The sequence below is a fragment of the Castanea sativa genome, chromosome 1 (assembly GCF_040712315.1).
Source record: "Castanea sativa cultivar Marrone di Chiusa Pesio chromosome 1, ASM4071231v1".
Taxonomy (NCBI): domain Eukaryota; kingdom Viridiplantae; phylum Streptophyta; class Magnoliopsida; order Fagales; family Fagaceae; genus Castanea; species Castanea sativa.
This window is the reverse complement of record NC_134013.1, coordinates 79,367,986-79,388,704: the sequence shown is the minus strand read 5'-3', so window position 1 is coordinate 79,388,704 and position 20,719 is coordinate 79,367,986. Positions and strand designations below refer to the sequence as shown.

At 33.2% G+C, this 20,719-nt stretch overlaps 1 protein-coding gene across 4 annotated transcripts; it reads left to right on the top strand.

Moving 5' to 3' along the window:
- The first annotated feature begins 508 nt into the window (after positions 1 to 508).
- LOC142639330 (CDT1-like protein a, chloroplastic) lies at positions 509 to 10,512 on the top strand. Of its 4 annotated transcripts, none has more exons than XM_075813543.1 (9): positions 509 to 667; positions 1,193 to 1,366; positions 1,478 to 1,597; positions 3,145 to 3,370; positions 4,100 to 4,840; positions 6,822 to 7,020; positions 7,101 to 7,191; positions 10,037 to 10,101; positions 10,346 to 10,512. In XM_075813543.1, exons 2-8 carry the CDS (start codon positions 1,194 to 1,196, stop codon positions 10,089 to 10,091), a joined length of 1,605 nt encoding a protein of 534 aa, XP_075669658.1. In that variant the 5' UTR covers positions 509 to 667; position 1,193; the 3' UTR covers positions 10,092 to 10,101; positions 10,346 to 10,512. The 4 variants fall into 4 exon arrangements, with proteins under 4 accessions (XP_075669658.1, XP_075669654.1, XP_075669648.1 ...); XM_075813539.1 differs by having other exon boundaries at positions 4,091 to 4,840; XM_075813533.1 differs by having other exon boundaries at positions 1,193 to 1,390.
- Positions 10,513 to 20,719: the final 10,207 nt, after the last annotated feature.

Genomic DNA, 20,719 nt, shown 5'->3' with positions numbered 1-20,719 from the left:
CAGATATTTGTAACATGCCCTTTATGTAATTATTGTCCACGCCACCTCATCTTCGGGCATACCCGGAGAGATCTCATCTTTCACTTTAAATGTTGGCCTTCCTTTCTTCGGGTCCTCGGGTTCTTAGGTCCTCGGGCCCTCACATGTACTATTTTATGTATTTTTGTTTCAATTTTTAAGATATTTTTAGTAAATTTTGCTAATATTTACAAATTTAATATATTTATTTATATATAAATAATTATTAAATTAATTATGACGTCATTACAGTTTGATTCTGATTCAACTTCAGTTCGACCTAAAAAAATCTTGAACCTTTTCCCTTTTACAGTTCAATGAATAATCCAAACACACCCTTCATCAAATTTAAAATTATGACATTATACTCAAAATAAAAAGGGCGATTCATCCCATGTGTATAGCGGTGTAATGAGTTTCGGCACGTGCAATGAAGCAAGAATGTAGTCGGTAGAAATTAACATATACTCCACTCCGTATATAAATTTGAAAACTTATAGAAGCCCAAATATTTCCCCCCCTCGCCTGCAGCTGCTTCCAAGTTCCAACTTTTCCACACTTCCCTCCCCACTCCCCAGCTTCAACCTCTTAAAAATAAGAATTCCTTTTTGGGGTTTCAGTTTTCAATTCAACCCAGGAGTTTCAACAGGTTCAGATCTCTCTCTCTCTCACACATTTTGGATTTATCAGATTGGTTGTGTTTGGGTAGGCGAGGGTTTACTTTGTATCGAACTCTGATCTGAGCAAATCTGGTTGGGTTTCTTTTGTAGAAAAACCTTTGTTCGGTTAGAATGAAAATCGATTTATTTTTCTAGGGTTTCTTTTGGTTTCTTTCAACTTTTTTCCTTACTAGGGTGCTCTAATTTGATCCTTTGTTTGCCTAAAACCCCAGATTCTTGTTGAGTGAAAAAAGAAGAAGAAGAAGTTTGTGAGTTGAGTTATTCTTATTGTTTATTAAATAAAATTAATGTAGGGCTAGTGATATAAGCAAAAAAAAAAAAAAATGGTTTGAATTTTTCTTTTTTGATAAGTAAAAATTGCTTTGAACTTAATGAAACTAAGCAAATAGTTTTTGTAGAATTGGATTGTGATTTGCTTTATCTTTCACCTTTCTTATCGCCCCCTCTAACCTTGTCTCTGCCTCTTAATTTATATGTATGTGTTGCTGTTAAAGAATGGATCAAAGCACATGTCCAGAAAAATCAACTGCTGTGTCTCCTGCTCCTGTGCAAAAGCTAGGAATTATTCCAAACCAGAATTTGGAACTTAAGCCAGCATGTCAGACGCCAGAGAAGACTAATGAGCTTTCACACAAAATCAAGGAGGGAGAAGTAAAACTTCCAGACAAGTGGGCACCTCAAATTCAATGGATGCATGTCTTTATTTTCTTCTATTATTGTTTTAATGATTTTTTTTTTTTTTTGGGTTCTAATATTAGGCATCTTTCCTCTATTTTCAGATATAAGAACATATCGGAGTTCTTTGATCGAATGGTTTGTTCATTTAGGTTGCTCACTCTGTGTAAAAAATTGCCTACTTTTCAAAATATCTCTGCCCAGGTGGAAGTTCTTACTAAAAGGTAATTAATTTACAACCTTATCACGTTGATATGTAAGTTTTGGGCCCCAGAGGATGGGGATGGGGATTTGAACTAGTGACTTCTGCTTCATGAGGTGTGGTAATCTAAACCACAATGGATTGATGACGTCTTACATGGGTGAGATAGAGTAAAGCTATAAATGAGATGATTGGTCTTGTGTGTGGAGTCTTACAGGAGTTTTATTAGTAGCATTTCAATTTTAGATTTCACTGAATCGCTTCATTCTTGTGCGTAATTATTTTGTAATTCTTTTAGGTTACGTTGTGTTCATCATTGTGAACATAAAGTAGTATTTTCTCCTAATAAAACATATTTACTTATATATCAAGAAAAAAAAAATTCACATGCATTTTTGTTGTGTCATATTGAAGATAGATAATCAACATTTTTCTCAATTTATTCTTCTAGAATTAGTTATATGTTGGATCTGAATGTGGTTAGAGCTATTTAAGTCATATATATGCGTACATGGTCCCCCTTATGATAGTGTAATGAGATTAGGCCCTGAAGGGTGGAATGTATTTTGGATTTTCTTTAAGTAAAATGATTCACATTTATGTTCCTGTAGTATCTGATTCCTTATTTTTATTACAGAAAATTAGAGGGAAGATTCATTACTTAACGGATCATTTAACTTATTGGGCCAGATCATTTTCTGTTGTCTGCCAACTTTAGTGTAAAGAGTGAGTCCCTAATGGGCCAAGAGGGTTTATTATACATTTTACCTACATTAAAGTAGTTAATATTTCTGGTTTCTAGCTTAAAGGAACATTTTATGGTTACCTATATTTTTATGTAAAAAAGGAGTACTTGAAAGGATCATGGTGGCATGGCCACTTGTTCCTATGTCTCAAGATGATGAGGGAAAATTCTTAAAAATTGTGAATGTTTAAGATTATTTAACAGAAAATATCCTAACTGTAGTAGAGTCAAATTCATTATTTGATTCATTTGTCCATGTTTATGTATTTGCATTTATTGCCTAATGCAAACAGATGAAGGCAGAAGGCACTGCAATCTCATGTCCATTGAGCACTAAAAATGAGGTTTATATTAAATGGATAAAAGACAAAATGAAGCTCCCTCACTTATTAGAAGAAAATGCTTTTTAATTATAAAGTGTGAAATATAAGTTTTTTTATTATGAAATATTAAATATATCATTTATCCATCCACATGTTTGGAACCCCATTTAAGGGCTATTTTCACAAAGGAGGATGTTATGCTTGCCTAGTAAACAGTTTCGTCATCTTGACTAGCCAATAAAGATGTATTATTCCAAGCTTATAAGAATATATCAGGTCACTCTGAAAGTTTCTTGTATGTCACCGGAACCAATAATATGTTATTGCTGTATTTTTTTTGTCATTTAGAATAGGCATGTGGTTTTAAACTTGGGAGTGTAGTTTATGCTGTTCCTAAGCACAGATAACCCTCAGAGTTTCACTTTTTACAAGGAAATCTGTGTAGCACTTAGTTTCCTGATCTCATTTAGATGAATAAAACTTTTACTGTTTCCTTTTCAGAAAATTCACATACAGCCATCTTGCTCAGATAAAATATATACTTCCTGAAGCCATTCAGATAGAAAAGATTCTTGTGCATGACAAGAAAACCTTATGCATGAAGCCTGACATGAAGATCTCTTTGCTATTTGATGTTATAGAAGGTCACTGTGAACAATCTGATTTTTTTGCCCTGCATCAACTCTTTGCTTCTAGGCTTATTAGTTTCTTTACCAAGCAACCTAAGGTATTGCTCTGACTCTATATTCTAGATTAGTATTGATGTTTGTCATGCTGATAATACTAGAGGTTTGAAATGAGAATCTAAGAACAAGTTGACAAATTGCTGCTACTTCTTTTTTGGGACTAATATAATTTCTGGAGAATTAAGTTAGTTGATATGACTTTTATGGCGGATGGTAATTGGATTGTACAAAATGGAAGATGTGGAAGTGCACTAATATATAGGCGACAGGCAGGCTGAAAAATTAAGTTCACTACATATAAACGTATCTTTTATGGTTGAGTAATTATTAAATGACTGTGCTGTTGTATCTAGTTTTTGAAATCAACCCTATTGTGGATTTGTTTAAGGGTTTCAGGATCAACTTGTCCAAGATATATGATTTTGTAGAGTGTGTAGTAATTTAAGTGATATATACACTACATATGAGCATATCTTTCATGGCTGAGTAATGATTAAATGATTGTGTTATATAACAAATGTTTGAAATTGGTTTAATTAAGTTGTCCTTAGTATTGTGGTTCTGTTCAATGCGTCAAGATTAACTCTCTGCATGTTTGTTTTTGCTAGCTTATCAATACACGTTTGAGACTTTGAGTTCCATGTTTGTTTTTGATTATTTTATCCAATTTATATTAAAATATACATAATAGAGTGTGTAGCAGTTCATATCGCATTTAAACGTTCAAAGAAATGAGCTGACTTTTTTTTTGGTGGGGGGAGGGGGGGAAGGCTTGTGATGTTCCAGAGGCCATGTTGCCAGAACCTTTTAGCGAAAGAAAACAGACCTTAAGTCCAGAGCAATTGATTGCAGATTCTGTAATAGAATCTCTATCAACTTCCATTGAATGTGAGCCGTTGTCAGAAAACTTTGATGCATATCCATCTTTAAGCAGACACTTCTCTCAGAAGGCTGTTTGTGCTGAAACCGAAAAAACTCAGCTCTTAGAATCTCCAATAGCTCTGTTGCCTGCCAGATCTGATAATTTGATTAACCAAGATAGTACAAGTGTGCAGCAGATGGAAAATTCTGGATTATGTTCCAAATCTGATGGTGTAACTAACCCAAATATCAAAGGTGGGCAGCATGAGGAATCTCCTAGTACCAGCTCCATATCAACCATTTTCAACTCCCCTGCACAACAGACGAACCCTTTAAGTACTCCTCTTGTCAAACTTGCCTCATCTGATGATCCCTTGATTCTAGAAACACCTGCACAGTTGACACCAAAGATATCAATGCCTAGTTGTGAGGACAATCTTAAGACCAGTACCAGCCAAAAGTTGACATCATGTAATAAGCCTGCAAAAAGGGTTCTAGACTTCTCGCACTCGGAAGGTGAAAGGACTGCATTTGATTCCATTGTGGATGAGTCAGGCTGCAACAATGTTGTAATTGATAACATTCATCATACTACAGAAGTAACATTCAAGGGTGCGAATGCCACTGGTTCTCCGCCACTACTGCAAGAGGTATGCTTCTCTCCAACCCTGAAACTTGTTCTTTATGATCTGCTTGAATCTTCTATTTCATAATCTGTGAGCCATATTGTTTGTCTCATATCTCAATGGTGGAATGTGGTATCTTTGACTCATTCAATCTGTTATCTCTTGATAGAAAATAACTGGTTCTAGGTTAATAATAAATGGACTGAGATATAGTGTGACAAAACTAAGTGTGGGGATATGGTGAGTGACAAAACTAAGTGAGTGACAAAACTAAGTGTTTTGGTTGGGATAGTTAATGGTATGCTTCCCCAATGTAATGGCTACTTCTGGACATGGCAAATCATGATTTTTGTACGGTATATAATTTTGTAGAATAATCACTAGTTTACTTGAAAAAAACTTATCAATTGGGTGCAACTTAAAATATTCTGGGCAGTTAGGGTTTAATGTGGTCATAGTCTTAGTAATAACTATAAATATCTAATCAATTTTATTTAATTAGATGGTCTAAAGCTAAGAGGCACTGCAGATCTGTGTGGAGTTGATTTTGAACTTCTATAACCTAATTTTATGATTTTAGAAAAAGATGGGTTTATCTAAATAATATATATAATCCTTTTTGTATAAGCCTAAAGCCTCTGGATAGACTTAAGAATTTTTGGTAAGAATAACTTCTTGTCTTATGCTGTCAATTAAACTTAAGGTCCTAAAAAACACATGAATTAGGAACAAAGGTGATAGAACAATGTAAGGCTTCAGTCAATTAGTTAACAGAAAACAAACTAAAGGGAAAATCAGGGACATAAAGAGTACTATTGTCAATTTTGATCCCACTATTTTGTTAAGAGTACTGTAGTAATCAGGCAATTATTTCCAAACTGTTTGTCCATCTGGCAAGTTTGCTTTTTGTCTCACATTTTTCCAAATAAACAACAAAACTAGCTTTTTTATTTGATAATAAGCTAACTTTTATCTTTTTGTCTCACTTTTAGCAAGTAAGCTACCTAAAGCTACAAGATGCCGTACTCACCTTAGCTGTGAAACTTTTCTCGTAAATCTCATAAACTTGTGAAACATTACTCTGTTGCAAAAATGATTCTACAACAGACTTCCAAATCTTCTTATCAGTCATAAAATTCAACTGTAGTGGTGATGTGGGGTTTTATACTATGCTATAACCATCTTATATTTCAATTACATGTCCGTTTGAGAACAACTTATGTAGCGAAATTGAAAATTTTTTGCTGAAAATATTATAGATAAAGGTAAAAGTTAACTGAATAGTACAGTAGGATCTATGAATAGTACTATAAAATGCAATGGGACTCATGAATAGTAGCAAAAATAAGCTGAAATTTTCAGCTTGTCCCAAATGCACACTAATTTTTCCCATGCAGAAGAAGTGAAGAACTTTCATAGCATGTGCCCAAGCTAAATAATTTAAACCGTTCAAGTTCTTCAAGGTAATCGATTTAGGCATATTATTTAATCAAAGATTTTTTGTCCTCAGCCAGGACACATATTTCTCTTCAGTCATATGGAACTCAAACAACTAAAAATATGACAGTAACCCAAGTCACGTTTAGTAATACACGCGATCAAACCAAAACAATAATCAGATTCAACCAATGAACCACCGACAGCATACTTCTATCATCTTACAGTGATCTCTAGATTGTGTTAGTGCGTTTTATGGTTGGATTGGGGTGCTCTAATACTAAGGTGGTGTAAAATATGAAAGATTAAGGTTAAGAGAGAAGAATGATACAGAGAGAGACATAAAGAGTAGAAAAAAAGGTGTAGGGTTTGATCAATTAGTCCCTCACCTTTGCACGTATCTATATTGGAGTTATAAGACAAGATTACCAGAATGCCTAGATGCTAATATAAGATAACAAGTTAATATAAACTTGAACAAGAGTAACTCTTATAATAATGAATAATCCTCTCTCTTCTACTATTTTTTTTATCCTGTACTTTCAACTAAAGCGTTTTCCTATTATAGGTCAAGAGCCTTGGATTTCTTGATGAGGTTTGCGAGAAGAGTATGGCAGGTGTAACAGCGGTCCAGCAGTTGTCTTCTTCCTTGCCTGACCTAGTTGCTCTGATTTACCAAATATTCAAGTCAGTCAACTGCTGTGCAATAACAAAAGAGGAGCTTGTGCATAAGATAATAATGAATAGTTTTGATATTGTTGAGAGAGGTATGAACAATGGTGCTCCATTAGTAGAGGATTTTATTTCAAAAATTGATTATTGATGAAATTTCTTGTCTTCTTTTCAGGAGAAGTTGAAGAACAGATTGCGCTTCTTGAAAATCTGGTTCCAGATTGGATCTGCAGGAAGTTAACACCTGGTGGAGATATCATGTACAAGTGGGTTAGCATATTTATCTTTTATGACATGTTTTTGTGATGAGAACGTAGTACCTGAATATTGGTGTGACATAGGTCTTAGGACATGAAAGATAAATGAGTATTTTTCATTGGATTGACATAGCCAACTTAAGAGATCCATAACTTAATGTAGGGCTGTAACTGGTGTAAAGAAGTTCCAATTCTTATTAGTAAATTACAATTTGATTGTTCTATAAACTAGGCTCTCCAATGTAATTTCCTTCCCATTAAGTTTGATTATAATCAGATCAAACTTGAACTTAAGCAGATTCATTTGCAAAAGATGAGTCTAATTACAATGATCACTCATATATAAAATATGTGTTTTACTTTATATATCTTTTGTTAATTTAACAGGCCATATATCTTAAATTATAAACCTGACATAATGCCTTATTGGTGTTCTTGATTGAACTTGGATTGACTCTGGGACTTATACTTGATTTTGTAATTTAATTTGTTCATTTGGATTTGGGAGACTTGGATCAAAAACTAAAATCTTCTCACAAAAGGTATAATGATTGGTTGGTAATTCTCTACAAAAGTATTAAGGGCAAGTACATGAGGAAAAACCTTTTTCTGGCTTTGTGGAAAAGTCATTCAGGTAGTGTTGGTGGAAGCCTTTTTCTTGCAGCAAATGTGGTGCAAGGAGCCTTTGGCAAGCCTTTTTCCAGATTTGTTTTCTATACATGAGATAAGAGCACATTGTTAGTGAGTAATATGGTTTTATTTGGGAGGCATGAAGCATTGGAACCTGATATACATGAAATTTATTTAAGATTGGAAGTTGGAACTCTAGATGCTATCTTTTGTTTTTAATATTATGTGTTTGAGTGCGACTTTGTGGATGATGTGATTTGTTAGACACAAAGTAGGATTTTGCAGTCTAGGATGAACTCAAAGTACAAGGTGTTTTGGGTTCTGGAGAGGGTGGATTTCCTTGTAAGAGCATATATGGTGTTGCTATTACTATGGAGGTCTGTTTGAGGCAAAAGTTGAGGGTATGTGGTCAAAAGAGTGCTAAAAGGATACCATTTGTTTTGGAAAAAGAAGATAATTTCTTTGGAGTCTCGTATTAATTGTAGAAGGATTTGTCTTTTGGAAGGTTATATGGATAATAACCTTTTCCATTGTAATGGCAAAGTTCTGTAGGAGCGAATTTTGTTGGAAGTCTGATGATTAATTCAACTATGGAAGGGAGGGATTGTTTTGTTAATAAGAAGTTATAGTTAAAAGAAGTTGTCAGATCTTATGTGAAGATATCGTCCGTAGATGTGGAGATTATGGGTGGTTAGGCTGTTCTAGGAAGAAGTTTTTTGGGCTCTTAGAGATATGGATGGGGATAAAAGTTCATGTGTGAATAGAATTACTAAGTTTTTCTTTTAATGTTGCTGAAGAGGCCAAAGGAAGATGTTATTAGGATTTTGCGTGAATTTCATGAAGGTGGTTGCTGTGTACAACAGTACAAGTTATTGGTATATTGGCTAAGGTGTTGGCTAAGTAGGTAGTAAGGCTGGTAGGTTAAAGGTGGTCTCTGGCCAAGAGTCTTTTAGCTCAATTGGTGGGCATCTCCTGGTGTTTCCAAAGGAGACATCTACGTTCAAATCACCTCACTCTTAACTATTGAATTATATATTTAAAAAAAAGGTCAAAGGTGGTCTCCCTCAAAGGTAGACTAAGACATCTTACCTGTCAAAAAAAAAAAAAAAGTAGACTTAGACATCTTGAGTTTAGTAACATAGCTAGCGAGCATTTGATAGTAGGTCAAAATTCACCTTTTCAAGTTACACATAGTGGACAGAGGAGGCTGTGATTCAGGATAGAAACCAAAAGGATGCTGGATTACTTCTTCAATTCAGGAAGACTAAGAGATTAAAAATACCTTAGGTTTATTTGCTTTGTGTCTAAGTTAAAATTTTATTTCCTTGATTGCTAGTCTATGTTGGAGTTCTGTGGATTCTTTATTCTTTATCTTCTATTCTACCACAACGAGGCTTTGGCACATAAGTCATTTGGAATCCTTTACATTGTGACATGTTTCCTAACACTATGTTTGGAAGGAGTGGAGAGTACAAGGAAAGGAGGGGATGGAGAGGAGAGTAAATGAGACTAGAGGGGAATGGTTACTCCTTCACCTTGTTTGGATGTTCTAAAAATTAAGTAGGGAGAGAGAGTAAATGAGATTGGAGAGGAATGGTTACCCCTTTCACCTTGTTTAGATGTTTAAAAATTCAGTAGGGGGAATGGGGATAGATATCCCTCACTTTTGTTTAGATTTTTTAAAAATTAAGTAGGGAGAGGAGAGGGGAGGGGAATTTCATATAAATTGACAATTATGATTTTATCTTATTAATTTTAAAGGAATAAATATAATTTGATAAATTAAGGGCAAAATTAACATTTTAAATTTTTTAATCCCCTCCACTCCTCCTTTCTTCCCCTCTACTACTCCATCCAAGCAAACTGTAAAACTGGCACTTGTGCTGGATGTTAAAATTTTTTAACTTGTTTTGCACTAGCAATGTGAATTGTTCTCCTCTTATTCCTTGTAATTGAATAGAAGGCTCTTTAATATTTTCATGAAAGGAAAAGATGACCCTTCTCCTTTCTTCCCCCTCTACTACTCTCAGGGCTCCCTCCATCCAAGCAAACTGTAAAACTGGCACTTGTGCTGCATGTTAAAAATTTTTAACTTGTTTTGCACTAGCAATGTGAATTGTTCTTCTCTTATTCCTTGTAATTGAATAGAAGGCTCTTTAATATTTTCATGAATGGAGAAGATGACCTTTGATTTTGCTGTTTTAACATCATTGTGTTCTTACAGCATCAAGAAAGTGCCAGATTTGGATTCAGTTCGGGCAAGGATTATTAGCATATGAAATGTCAGAGGTACACATTCCAATACACATTCCTTACTTTTCTTTATTCCAGTGGTAATAGGATTTATTTATTTATTTATATATATATATTAATTGATAGCTAAGTAGATGGTTGTAACATTATGAAATTTCAATGAACTTTGACAGCTAATGAGATTATTCCCTGAAGGGTGGAATTTATTTTAGATTTTCTATTAAGTAAAATGATTCACATTTCTGTTCCTATAGTATCTGATTCCTTATTTTTATTGCAGAAAATTAGAGGGAAGATTCATTGCTTAACGGATCATTTAACTTATTGGGCCAGACCATTTTCTGTTGTCTGCCAACTTTAGTGTAAAGAGTGAGACCCTAATGGGCCAAGAGGGTCTATTATACATTTCCCCTACATTATAATAGTTAATATTTCTGGCTTCTAGCATCTTGAAGGATCATTTTTTGGTTTCCTATATTTTTATGTTAAAAAGGAGTACTTTAAAGGATCATGGCCAGTATAGACTATAGAGGACCACCCACCTGGACCTGGGCATGTATCAAAGGAAAATTAAACTAGTGAGACCCACATGCTTGGATAATGTTGCCCACGAATGACTGTCATGTCGTCCTAAAAGATAAACTAGTTCTGATATATATTAAAAAAAAAAAAAAAAAACCAAGCTCACAGGATTGCTATACGTCTTTCAATTCATAAACATAACAATTCGTCTGCCTAAATTTGTATCTACATTCTAGCTAATATTTTGTTTGGAGGGGGCGTAAAAAAATTTATTGATATTGTTTGTTATAATTTAAATTCTACAATACAAACCAGCACTCTTCAAATCCGTCGTTTATAAAAAAATAATAATATTAATGAGAGAGAGAGAGAGAGAGAGTTCTATTTTAAGTACTCTACCTTCTTTTTCAAATTTAAAATATAATTTCTGCTATTTAACTAAAAAAAGTTAAAAGATAATAATCAATAGAAGTAGACTTGGATAAAAATAAAAATGTAATGAATTGAAAAGATAGTGATCAAAATATATCCATAAAATAATACTAATGAATCGGAAAAAAAAAAAAAAACCTTATTGACAAACCGCATCTACATTTTTTTAAAAATAAATTATAAAAAATTTGTTTCACTGTTAAAAACTTTTTTTAGTACACGAATAAAGGCTTATTATAAGATATTCTAATTTTATGAATGAAAAATTAAATTGATTTAGAAATTGTGTTAAACACAAATTTGTGTCCGTTTGGTTGGAAAGATAGAAAAGTGTAAAGATAGAAAATAGAGAGAGAGCATGGAAAATAGAGAAGATATAAAAAATTTTAGTTTATCTCATTTGTGTTTAGTTGGGAGATGAAAAAGTGGAAAAATGAAAAATATAGTTTATATAAATTTACTTACAAGCTCCTATTAGATAAAGAAAGTAATAAACTACAGACTATATTTTTATTAAAAAGTTGTATATAGAGTTATGGATGGATATTCCAGTAATATATATAAAAAGAACCCAAAACAGATAAAGTAAAAAAAAAAAAACATTAAAAAAATTGAGGGAAACAGGGAAAAAAAAAAAAATCGGAAGTCAAGTTGGTTGGGAAAGAACCTTGCGCAGTTCCTAACAAAAATAGAACTTTGCACAGTAATAAAAAACAAAGAAGAAAAAAACAAAAATAAAAAGTAAGAAGAAGAAGTGAAGAAGGTTGTAGGGACATTTTTGTCCAAATAACTGGTCCATTTTTTTATTTAGTTTTTTATTTATTTTGAGGAGAAAACTTTGTATTAGGCTGAGGTGAAAACACCTGACCCTATCATCTTTTTTTTCTCTCCCCTCTCAACCAATCACTCTCCAAAAAGTTTTCTCTTCTTATAATCTCTAATTTTTTCTATCCTTCTTAAAATTCACTCTACCAAACACATTCAGGAGAGTAAAGGAAAGAATAGGATATGAATTACAAAATTGAGTTTTAGTTATATTAAAAGTCTCATTAAGGTGTAAGACTTGTAGTGCAATTGAATTTGTGTTCTATACTCTTATATAAAGAGCCATATATATATATATATATATATATATATAATTCACTGATTTTCATGTTCACTCCTCATCAAAATAGAAAAGTAGACTCTTTATTGAAGGTTTAGTTTAGAGAATGATGAACAAATGATTAATTGTTACCACCACACACCTTCGATGGTGTGGTCACTACACAAGTATAAATGTTTATGGGGTGTGGGGGCAAGGGTTGAGGTTCAAGTCTCCAGGAGGGAGCTCACACACATACACACTTAGATTATGGTAGAATAAAAATTTTATCTTATATAATAAAAAATGAGAATTAGTTGTTGCTTTATTATTTCTTGTTTGCTTTATTATTATTATCATTATTATTATATGTACCGGCTTGGTTCTCTAGTTCAAATGTGCTTCTAACATTGCAACTGGATCCCAAATTCAAAGATTTCAGATCTATTATTCAACCAACAGAGACTTTACCAATTCAGCTAACTGGAACCCACTTCTCCTAGTCACCTAATTTTAATTCTTTTTAAGCTATCTTTTCATTGTGTTCAATCTTTTTCAGTTAAATTTTTCATGAGAGAGAGAGAGAGAGGAGTATAACTTAAAAAAAATATCTTGCCAAAAGTAAGATTATAAAAATACTTTATGATTTTAAACTTGGAACTGTATTGCTAATTCTCAAATTGGGTACCTCTATGATTTTCTTTTCCCCTTTCATTAGGATTTTTGGGTAGTGCATTTTTCTTGGAGAATTGATAGTGAGAGTGATTTCTGAGAAGGTATTTATGGAGCTTGATTTGTTCACACAAGGCTCACAGACCCTAGCCCGTGAAGAAGGGGTGAGAAAGAAACAAAGGATCAGACCCAGCCTAGATACTGACAATGTGGGCTGACCAAACATTGTAAGGGAAGAACGTCAAGTTCACTCAAGGTCAAGTCCAATCCAACCATGCCCATGGCAGCATACTAGTATCTAGTTAATGGGACACCAACCTTCGTATACTCAAAGAAGAGTCACCTCCGTATTAAATAGATGTTACACCTACATTAAATAGATGCCCTACCTAATGAAGATTACATTTATTATTGAATGACTGATAATGACAAAATACAAAACCGCATGGTAGGAAATAGAGTTGGGTAGTACTAGTCAGCACCCATCAGGCATGTATCAATGGAAGATTAACAGTGAGACCAACAGGCTTGAATAATGTTGCCCACAAATGACTGTCATCCTAAAAGATAAACTAGTTCTCATATAATTTTTTTTTCTTTTTTAAATAACCCAGCTCTCTGGTTTTGCTATGCGTGTGTTTCAATCCAAAAACATAACAATTCGTTTTCCTAAATTTGTATCCACATCCTAGATAATATTTTGTTTGGAAAGGGCGTAAAAAAAATTATATATATTGTTTGTTATAATTAGAAGTCTGATAAGGATAATTAATACAATACAATCCAACATTCTTTCTAATCTGTCGTGTAAAAAAACAAGAGAGAAACAATTCTATTTCAAGCACTCTACCTTCTTTTTCAAATTTAAAAGATAATTTCTGCTATTCAACTAAAAAAAAGTTAAAAGATAATAATCAATAGAAGATATGGATAAAAATAATAATGAATTGAAAAGAAACAAAAACTTATTGACAAACCGAATCATGGTTAAACACTGAAACAGTCTACTATATAATTTTTTTTTATAAAAAAATTTCTTTTCACGGTTAAAGACTTTTTATTTATTTTAGTACACAGTTAAAGACTTATAACCCATTATCATTATCAATACAATACCTACTTTCATCATCGTCTTTAGAACCATTGTCATCACCACTATCAGCACCAGAACAATCTTTGAGAGAATTATAATGTCATAGTAGTAGTTATTACTTATTAGTGGAGTAGAATATCTTAGTTGTTATATGTGTTCATATTTCAATTGTTTCTTATAGCTATATTTCTCTTGGTCACCTAATTTCAATGTATTTAATATCTTTTCATTGTGTTCAATCTTTTTTCAATTAAATTTCTTCATATTATATATATATATATATATATATATATATGTGTGTGTGTGTGTGTGTGTGTATGTACGGGTTTACCCTCCTTTAAGCCCTTTTGTCTATAAAGGCCCGTTGCACCGACGCCATGTGTAGAACCTTACACTGATCAGACGCACTGGCTCATTCCAGGCAAATTTTGATGCTCATCTAAAGCTTGAAGCCTAGGGGTGGAATCATTCACGGCATGACTAACAAAGGTGAAGTCTCACCACCTCCGATGAATGTCCCCCGAGCAAGTAGAACTCGGAGTGCACGGCATCATCTAAGGAATACCTTTGTCGGGCATCAAATCTATTGGTAGAGCTAGTTTCAATGCCACCGTTACCTTCTCCTACTCACCACCAAAAATCCACTTAAGAGTAATGATATTAGACCTCCCTTTCGTTGCATAGGGAATGCCTCTGCCGGGCAGCAGATCTAACGGTGGAGCTAGTTCTAATGCCATTGTCACCTTCTCCCACTCACAATTAAGCACCCACTTAGAAGAAACAACATTGGACCTTTCCTTCCACTGACCAGGAAAATGATCATGTTAATCCCACTAACTTTGACTATAAATAAGAATGGGAGATTCAGTTATGGGGGTTGGCAATTCTGAAGAGTAGATACTAAGGAAAGGAAGTGATCATCTTGGGAGAAAAGGGGGAGAGTGATCTTGAGAACATAGGGGACTTGGGTATATAGGCTGCCGAGTATAGAACCATCCTTTGTAGGAAATCCGAAAGCTCACAATACAAGTAGACTGTGAGCCTAAATAGATTTTAGGCCCAATAGCCACATTTGAGTGTGCACAATATATATATATATATATATATATATATATATATATATAGAGAGAGAGAGAGAGAGAGAGAGAGAGAGAGAGAGAGAGAGAGAGAGAGAGAGAGAGAGATGTAATGTAATGTAATGTAATGTTGATTCGTCTTAACTTATGAGATAATATTGCCCTTTTCATTGTTGTAACTTAAAAAAAAAATGCCAAAGAGTGAGATTATAAAAATTGGTAATTATCAAATTTTGAGTTTATATTGTTCAATTGTTAAACTATTTTTTTTTGAGAAATAATTACAATATGTTGCTAATTCTGCAGCTCGAACTTTTCCCCCCTAGACCCCCAAACACTTTGTACATGTGGATATGCCAATTCAGCTACATGGCCTTTGGCAATTGTTAAACTATTAGAATATGGTAAATTTAATTATTTAACCACAAAATTCTAACACTTACTCTCACACGTAAAAATTTAAATGGAAAAATTTAAGTCCTTTAGTTTAAGAAAGATTGGTTCTATTTCTTTTTGTTACTATTTCTTAAAAAAAAAAACTTGGGAACAGTATATTCTCAAAGTGTGTACCTCTATGATTTTTATTTTTTTCCCCTTTCATTAGGATTTTTGGATAGTGTGAATTTCTTGGAGAATTGGTAGTTGGAGTGGGATTTCTGAGAAGGTCTTTGTAGAGCCTTGATTTGTTCACACAAGGCTCACAGACCCTTAGCCCATGAAGTAGGGGTGAAAGAAACAAAGGATCAGGCCCCGCCAAGATAATGACAATGTGGGCTGACCAAACATTGTAAAGGAAGAAGGTCAAGTCCACTCAGGGACCTTGGCCTCCAAGGCTCCAACCCAACCATGCCCTTCACTGTCCACTCAGGGACCATGGACTCCAACCCGACCATGCCCTTTGCTGCATACTAGTATCTAGCTGATGGGACACCAATCTCGGCATACCAAGATCTAAAACAAACAAAGGAATCAAAGAAGAACGATGAACCACAGAGGATAGCGCCTAAATCCAACAACTCGCCTATATTTAGCAACATTCACCTTTGCATTATATAGTATCCCGATCTAATAGGGGTTACATTTATTATTGAATGTTGAATGACCGGCCTTAATAAATGACATGGTGCAAAAATGAAGGTGGGTATATAGTCGGCACCCACCTGGGCATGTATCAATGGGAGATTAAACCAGTGAGATCCACATGCTTGGATAATGTTGCCCACGAATGACTGTCATGCATCCTAAAAGATAAACCAGTTCTCATATAAAATTTAAAAAAAAAAAAAAAAAAAAAAAACCAGCTCACAGGTTTATTATGCGTGTTTCAATCCAAAAACATAGCAATTCGTTTTCCTAAATTTGTATCCACATTCTAGCTATTATTTTTTTTATGGAAAGGGTGTAAAAACAATTATTGATATTGTTTGTTATAATTAGAACTCTGATAAGGATAATTAATACAATACAAACTAACACTCATTCTAATCTGTGATTTAAAAAAAAAAAAAAAATTCTACTCTCTACCTTATTTTTCAAATTAATTTAAAAGATAATTTCTGTTATTTAACTAAAAAAAGTTAAAAGATACTGTAATAATCAATAGAAGATATATATGGATAAAAATAATAATGGATTGAAAAAAATAAAAAACTTATTGACAGACCGCATCATGGTTAAACACTAAAACGGGCTACTATACATTTTTTTTAATAAAAAAAATTTTGTTTCACGGTTAATGACTTATAAATTACTATAAAATACTCTATTTTTATGAATGAAAAAATAAATTGATTTCGAAATTGTGTTAAACACAAATTAGTGAATCTTAAAGTCGGGGGAGTAAAGGAGAATCGGATACGAATTAAAAAATTGAGTTTTAGTTATATTAAAAGTCTCATTAAGGTGTACTACTTGTAGTGCAATTGGATTTGGATTTGGATTTGTCTTCTATACTCTATATAAATAGCCATATATATATATATATATATATATATATATATATATATATATATATACATCATTACAATTCACCGATTTTCATATTCACTCATCATCAGAAGAGAAAAAGTAGACTCTCCTTTTTTTTTTTTATAGGGAAAAAGTAGAGTCTTGATTGAAAGTTTATACCTTTGTTTAGACCTAAACCATGATGAACAACAAAGGATTAGTTGTTGCTTTATTTCTTGTTTGCTTAGCCACATGTTTCACATACACACACAGCAAGGCAAGGTGTGTTAAAAGTAGTGATGATCATGAAGACCAACAACAATGGACACCACAACGATCTTACCCATGTTTACATCCTCGGTTCCCTCGATCTCATGTGCACCCTATGGCATTGCAACCATTGGAACCCAAAGTGAAGAAATGCTTTCCAGCTTTTGATGGTGAAGGAAGAACATGCATGCATGAGATATACCATGCTTTTTGGACCCGAAAACATTCTTTCATTTCTTTGAAGCCAGATTATTGTCAAGCTATTCAAGAGTTCGATAAATGTTATGCCTCAACTATGTTTGCGCGCTTCGAAGACCCGTACATCATATGTTGAAGAAATATTGTGCTCGAATACCTCGGCCAAAATGGGCAAATAAAAAAAAAACAGCATTATACCCTATTTCCCAAACTAATTAAGGAAATGCCCCTCTTTTGAAACTCGATTTTCTCAAAATAGAGTTAAGTCCTATAGTGATGTTTTAAGGAGCCTATAGTGATGTTTTTAAGGACCTATAGCGGCGTTTTGTAAGAAACTTGTAAATGGAGCTCGAGTTACAAAACGTTGCTATAGGTCCTTAAAACGTCACTATAGATTCTTTAAAACGTCGCTATAGGGCTTTAGAATTTTTTTTTTTGAAACTCGATTTTGAGAAAATCGAATTTTAAAAGAGGGGTATTTCCCTAATTAGTTTAGGAAATGGGGTATTTGCCCTTTTTTTTTGCGCAAAATAGGCATTTGCCCATTTTCGCCCAAATACCTCGATCTCACACTTGCTTTCATCATCAGCTTTAGAGTCATCACCATTATCACCACCAGAATCATGTTTAGGAGAATTCTAATGTCCCCCTTATTCAGATAGTGGTAGTGGTAGTTATTAGCGGAGTAGAATATCTTTAGTTGCTATATATTTTGTCCCTTGTCTTTCTCCTGCTTACCTAATTGCATTATATTTAAGTTTTTTTTTTTTTTCATTGTGTTCAATCTTTTTCAATTATTTTTTTCATTATATATATATATATAGAGAGAGAGAGAGAGAGAGAGAGAGAGAGAGAGAGAGAGAGAGAGAACATTACACTTTAATTGTAATCCAAGTGTGTTGTAAATAAGATGAAACAAAAACATTGGTATTATTTCTTTAAAAAAAAAAAATTTGGAAACGTATTTCTAATTCTCAAATTGAGTCCCTTTATGTTTTTTCCCCTTTTATTAGGATTTATGGGCATCCAAGATTGAACTCTTGCATTAATTATAACTTCCTTGTTCATAAACAAAACAAATTTGGAATTGTCTTTCATTCCAAGGCAAAACTTGTATTCATGTGTTTCAGATTCGCTTAGAGTTTGTTCTCAGAAATATTGTCATAGTGAATTTTGTGGTTTTAATTTCTTGGAGAATTGATAGATAGAGTGCAATTTCTAGGAAGGTCTCTCATGATCTCATAAAATAGCTCTCTCACTACGTATGGATCTACATGTGTAAGACCCACACATATTGGGAGAAAAATGTCTTACATGACTATCTCACAAGATAAATTTTTTTAAATTATGAGTTGTTAAAAGATGAAGAGAGAGAGAGAGAGAGAGTTATTATGGTGAGTTCCACCCTTCTTAGAATTTTTAAAGAGTTTTTGGGACATGAGAACCTCAATTTTCATGTGGTAAATGATGTGTTTGTATTTTAAAAAATTAGTAAATAATAACCATTTTTGTTAGATTTAAAAAAGAAAAATAAATGGACCCTAGCCTAAAATCAAGGGTCTTGTTTAACAAGTAGGGATGGTAATTTTTCCCTGCCATGTAGTTCTGGTGTGGCGGGGATGGAGCAAGATTTTTTTCCCACATCCTGGGGCTGGGCGGGGATAGGTTTAGGCTTTTTAGCCTTGCCCCACCCCGCTTCATCTAGAATGGGTTTCCCCCACCCTGCCCCGAGCAGGTTTTCCAAGCTTTGCATTAGAAGTGGAGTAGGGAAGGGGCAAGATTTTTTTCCCACTAAAATAGGCCGGGGATAGGCTGAGGCTTTTTAGCCCTACCACACCTCGCTCTATTAGTGTTAAAAACTTAGTTTGTATTACTGTATATTTAAATGCATAAATATTAAGACTTAAAAAAAAAAATTATGTGATATTTTCTTTGTTAAATAATTTGGATAATTAATTGCTAAAAATTAGTTTGATTTGATATAATAAATTTAATTGTAATTTTAAGTATATTTATATTAATGAAACATGTTTTTTTTAATAAAAAAATTGTAATAGGTGCTGGGAGGGTGTGACAAATTAGTGTGAAGTAGCCCCGCGAAATTCTAAGGGGCGAGGATGGGGCACTGGTGGCTCTACGTTCAGTTCAGGGTGGTCACAGGACCACCCTGATCTGAATTTTTTTTTTATATATAAATTTTAAAAATTTATGATTTTTTAATCCTTACAAAATATTTGTGACCATCCAAAATTTTTTAGGCCCAACATAATTAAATTTTGGACAAAATTTGGTAATAAACTTGGTTGTAAACTAAGGTTATAACTCTACTCAATATTTTTTTTAATTGTACATGAATTTTGACAAATCCACAAATAGATACATTTTATTCTTATACCCTCCATATTTGCAAAATTTCAAGAAGATCAAAGATTAATAGCTACGTCATCAATCAAATCTTTAAATTTCAAGTTTTTGTAGTCTAAAATTATACATAAAAAAATAAATTTATGGATCAAAAGTAAAAAACATACGATTGACATGAAATTTGACATGCGTTTCAAGAATATAAAAATTAAAGAACATGCAATTTAACAATTAGATTTTTAAAATTGACCATGTTAATTTATTTAATGAGAGTTGTAGCCTTAGGGTATAATTAAGTTTGTAACCAAACTATATAAAAACTTTAGTTCTCTTAACAATATATTAGGTCCTTGTAAACATATATATATATCCCAAGAAAATTGTTATGTAACTAAAATTTTGATAAAGATGTAACTTGCAATATTGGTAATGAGGATATCATGCAAAGATTTCAAAATGAAAAACATTTGTAGAAAGAAATTGTAAGACTTTATGTATTTGTGTGAGTGTGTGTGTGTATTTTTTTGGAGTCAATATATGAAGTTTTCTTTCAATTAATTTTTGTGTAATATAAGTTTCTTAATTACCACCCTGAAAAATATTATTGGAGTTGCCACTGGGATGGGGCGAGGCAGTTTGCCCCATCATTTGGGGCAAGGCGGTGATGGGATAAAACTATGTGGGGTAAGGGTGAAAACCCCATCCTTTGACCGCGCCTTGCCCCATTGCTATCCCTACCAACAAGTGCCATAAGGGTACAAGTTTTTGATCAATAAATGTTCAATTATGAGTTCTAATGCATATTGTCAAACAATAAAACACACTTAGTAATAATTCATTGGCATGTAAGCACAAATTCATTATTGTTATATGTATTTTTTTCCTGGAAAATGCTAAAACAACAAACTATTTAACGAAAAATTTTACAAATCGCTGATGTGACGAATGATTATTGGTGAGTGAAAAAATAATATTAGTATAACTAGTAAGAATTTG